Source organism: Haplochromis burtoni, unplaced genomic scaffold, assembly GCF_018398535.1.
Source record: "Haplochromis burtoni strain Fernald_Lab_line unplaced genomic scaffold, NCSU_Asbu1 Contig_31, whole genome shotgun sequence".
Lineage (NCBI taxonomy): Eukaryota > Metazoa > Chordata > Actinopteri > Cichliformes > Cichlidae > Haplochromis > Haplochromis burtoni.
Genome location: NW_024582392.1, coordinates 70,493 through 75,299, shown reverse-complemented (window position 1 = coordinate 75,299; position 4,807 = coordinate 70,493). Strand labels below are relative to the sequence as shown.

At 37.3% G+C, this 4,807-nt stretch overlaps 1 protein-coding gene across 1 annotated transcript in view; it reads right to left on the bottom strand.

Annotated features, from left to right (window-relative positions):
- The window catches only part of LOC121814272 (CXADR-like membrane protein), a 2,382-nt gene extending 220 nt beyond the window's left edge, over positions 1 to 2,162 (bottom strand). Inside the window, exons 1-4 of the mRNA XM_042219356.1 lie at positions 2,008 to 2,162; positions 1,254 to 1,592; positions 846 to 1,169; positions 11 to 115 (exon numbers count right to left, since the gene is read on the bottom strand). Of these exons, the coding sequence (XP_042075290.1) occupies positions 11 to 115; positions 846 to 1,169; positions 1,254 to 1,592; positions 2,008 to 2,047 (808 nt within the window). The 5' untranslated portion in view covers positions 2,048 to 2,162. The remainder of the gene's footprint in view (positions 1 to 10; positions 116 to 845; positions 1,170 to 1,253; positions 1,593 to 2,007) is intronic.
- Positions 2,163 to 4,807: the final 2,645 nt, after the last annotated feature.

Genomic DNA, 4,807 nt, shown 5'->3' with positions numbered 1-4,807 from the left:
AGTAACTTACACTGAACACGCTTACGCTTTATCTTCAGTTTGTAGAAGAGCAGAACAAAAACAGCGAGTAGCACCACAACCACAGTCACGCATACAGCCCGCAGCAGGATGTTACCTGATTGAGAGGCGGGGGAGAGTGGGAATGATTGAACAAATTAAACCATTTGCACATGAGAATTGCAGATGATCTCGGGCAAATTAGCTTGTAATTTTCTCTCATATAGTACACGTTAAAGATCTGTACGATGAAGCAGGATTGGAGTCTGCTTAATAAGATCCAAAGTAGTAGTTGTATAAACACTGACTCTTACAAACTTCATTCCTGCTGGTTTTAATTCTTGTTTTCATACTTGTTCATTGCATGAGCTCAGTTTTAACACCCCTGGGACTGCAGCTGAAAGAAGAGGACTAAACGACTGAGGAGAAAAGAGTTTTATGCACATTAAAATAATTTAACAAACTGCCTGAAACCCTGGATCAACTTATTGAGGTGGTAACCGTCTTTGTGTGATTCCTGATATTGAAGTAAACTTAATCAGATAAGGAAAGGATTTTCTGGTTATACTGAACTTTTTTTGTGATAAGGGCTCTAAAAGATGCCTCACATATTCTCCCATTTTAAAATGAGATATAAGCTTGATTATAACCTGCTACTCTTTGATTAAGGGATGTAAGTTGACACAGGGTTTCTGCAGACTGCATCAAGTTTAACTGGAAAAGTTCATTCTTCATCTTGAAAACACAATGAAAGCAAATGGAAAGACTGCTATGGACAATTGCATGTATCAGTAAAGTCGTTCATCAGACCCGGAGACATGCAGGTACATTTTCCAGTAGAAACTCACCATCTGTTACTGAGATCTCAAATTCCAGGCATGTATTTTTTGCATCTTTTTTTCGCACGCCACACTTGTACCGCCCAGAGTCCGACTTGATTAGGTTTGTGATGGTCACATTAAACACCGTGTTACTCCAATACTCAATTTCATATCTGCCATTCATAATTGTGAGATTATTTGTGTTGATGATCGTTGTTTTACATTCATCTTTACAGAGGAACTTTATGTTTCGTGAATGCAAAGGCAAGAGGCATCTGATTGTAACCTCTCCTCCCACAGTAGCACTGTAGACTTTGGGTTTACCATTGGTGATATCTTCTTCACAGAGTTCTGTTGAGATATAAAAATATAGATTGACATAGAGAACTACCTGAAGCAATCAATATAAAATCCTTGACTTTGGAAGAAACTCACCTCTAACTTTGAGTTCTACTACCTGAAATAAATTCAGGGATGAAGAATTGCTCACACCAATTTTGTACCGTCCAGAGTCAGACTGGGTCAGCTCTTTGATGACTGCATGCACTCTCTTGTCACTTATGTCATATCGTATTATGTATCTGCCACTCTCAGCTCTGTTTTCAGTAGTTTCAATGAGGATGTCTTCCTTTTCAGTGTCATTCCTGCAAATATATTTTCTACTTCCTGCAGGCACTTCATGGTCAAGTTCAATTCTGAAGTCTTCGCCTTCCACTTTTGTATAAAGGTTTGTTTGTGCGTTGATGAGATGAGTATTTTTGTCAAATAGTCCTGCTGTGATATAAAGAACAACACCCTTGGTCAATATAAAACTCTTGTTTGTGACTCAACTCTTGAGTTGTGAGTATTTAGCTAATTTAATACCTTCTTGTATTTTGATTATTTTCTCTAATGTCTCTAATTTATGAAATTTGCAGGTGTGTTTTTCTTGCTTTTGTCATCCAAATTTGACATTTCTGGGTTTTGGATTTAAACCCTGGACAGTAAGAAATATTTTGGACTATTTTATTGACGAACAATGATATCAATATCAATAAAAAAAACATTCAAAATTTGCAAATTCATAGTCTCAGAGATAACTTAGTATGTATTTAACTTTTTTTGCCCAGAAACTGGTAATAATGATAATGAAAACTTCACAAAATGTGAGCTGCTGTATTTAAGAGTCATTCTGGTGACGGATACTCACCTGATAAGACACAGAAGAACAGAACATGGTGGATATTCATTCTGAATCTCGAGCCTGTTGGTTTGACAGTCAGACAATCAACAAATGGCTGGAGAACTGCCTCTGTCTGGTGTTTAAATAAATCCTTGCAACTTCTCAGTTTAACCTTTACCAACTTCCTGAGTTAAGTTACTCCACTAAACTGTTATGTCACCCCCCTGCCGCCTTCTCCAAAACTGAGCTTTTACTCAATTTCCCACTCAGTCTTCCTTATTTTTTTTTTGACTTTGACCTCATTTGGAAATAATAACCTGAGATAAATGTTGAACATTTTTAGATGATGCCTGTCACCCCTTTCCTCCAGTTAAACCACTTCACTCTTCCTCACTGGTATCTATTTGGCATTTACGTCTCAGGTGTTGACAGATCTTTCTCCCGGTTGAATACAACTGACAAGGATGATTCTCTACAAACTGACTAAACAAACACCTTAGATATTTAAACATATTCTTTTCTTGAAAAGGTCAAACTGGCAGATGTGTCAAAAAAAAACTGCAGCATCATTTTTTAAGTGCTGAGACTGATTCTTACACTTCTGTGTGATTTTTGTGCCTAACAGGGTTCAGGTCACGGGGGTAACAGTCTGAGCAGAGAAACGCAGTCTTCCCTCACCCCAGCATCCTCTTCCAGCTCATCCAGGGGGACACTGAGACATAATCTCCAAGGCAACTCCTGGGTCTGCTCTGGGGCAACTCCCGGTACAACATGCCTGGACTTCCTCACCGTGAAGGCGCCCAGGAAGAATCCTTGTCAGGTGCCCGAGCCACCTCAGCTGGCTTCTTTTGATGTGGAGGAGCAGTGGCTTTATTTTGAGTCCCTCTTGAATGACCCAGCTCCTTGCCTTATCACCAAGGGACAGCCCAGCCACTCTTCCTTAGAGGAAACTAATTTCTGCTGCTTGTATCCACGACTTCATTCTTTCGGGTACTACTCAGAGCTTGTGACCATAGGTGAGGGTAGGAAGATAGACTGACTGATAAATCGACAGCTTCACTTTCATGCTCAGCTCTCTCTCTAACACAACATATTAGTAAAGCTTCCACATCACTGCGGACATCACCTCAATCTGTCTGTCAAAAGCAAATATGAAATCCTGAGGCCACCAAAGTGGACACACTCCACCACCTGGTTACGCCTAGATCTTACGTCCACAGAAACACTCCAGGTTTTATAAATTAAGGATTTATATTAATAAACATGATGATGATTGTGTGGATGATGATGAAGAGCATGTTCAGGAAGACTATGGTGATAATAATTAGAGTAGTCAGAACTTTCCATCTGAGCACAACTAAAGAACAAATGTTACACAAAGAAAAGCATTTAAGATAAATTAAGGTGATGAGTCCCCACCCAGCATTCAGCACATGAGACAGATTGGACATTTCTTTTAAGTGTAAAGGAAAAAACACTTTCTGTTTCTGCCTGTGTGACACATACATTCTTTTTCTAGTTCCTTTTTCTTAAAAGTTTTCATTACAACATATTTTCCTGCACCCACTCACTCTTGCATCCTCAGTATTTTTGCACACTTGTTTTTATGATTATCGTTCTTTTACCAAAGTCTATTTTAAACTTCCACCTCCAGAACTTAATTCAAACTGAAGTCTGTTTATTAAATAATTTTGAAATGATTTGTATATTGGTGGTTTAAACTGAGCTATATAAATTTGACTTGTTTAGTCAATGCAATGATAAAGTCTTATGAGTCTCTAAAGCCCCTGGTCCCTCTGAATTGTATTTACAGGGATTATATTTGACAAAGAAAAAGAAAAAACTTATTTCAAGTTTCACTTTAGATTCTAAACTGAGAAAAATGTGCCACCCTGAAATTTCTCTTTTTGTATAAACACATGTCTCAGTTTAACCTCCAAACATACAATTTCTATTTTATAGGACATCTGACAAATTTCAGTTGAATTCGATTGGCTGTTACTCATAGAAGGTATGCAGCATAATTTAAACATAATAATAGATGCCAGGTGCCACAATAAGGAAGTGACTACTTCCTTATTGTGGTGGAGACAGATCTGAGAAAGACCGATTAGATTTTCTGTAAAAAATAAAAATTATCAGAATTGATTAGTACTTTGTGGAGTCACATTAGATAATATATTGTGTCTATTTCCGTACATAACAGGTTGTGATATTTAGAGATATCTGCATCTCAAGAGTCCCTTTCTCCTCAGGGGTCCGAAAGCCTGTGGTAATACAGATTTCTTAAATTGATATAAATGAAAGTGGAAGTGATCATCAAAAAAAAGAATAGAATTAAACAGAAATTTCTTAACATGTATCTAGTAGGAAAAAATAGAACAACTTTGATTATATTGTATATTTGAGGGTTCAAAGAGTATGAATTAGCTCAAGTAATATACTGTTAAAGAAAGTGTTAAGATTCTAAATATAAAGATCTCACATTGAAAATGAATTTAATGACAATGACATAAATTTTTTTAATCAAATAATGTTTTGAATCCCCCACCTGAATCTGCTATGCTAATCTCATTTCGCTAACCTCAGTTAGCAAGGTAATCCTCCTTTATCTTATACTGGTTCTTGGTGCAGCCCTGTAGTTAATCTTCTTTTTGAAATCAGCTTCTGTAGCATTAAAGCTAACCTCTTTTAAGCTATTTTTCTCTAATTGGCTATCTCTTGTAAACAGATGTTTGGAACAGTTGGTTGGTGGGTAGACCATATGAAGGATCTCTAGTTCCTTTGACCCCTTATGGAGCCTCGTAGAGAGAACTGTTTAAACCAG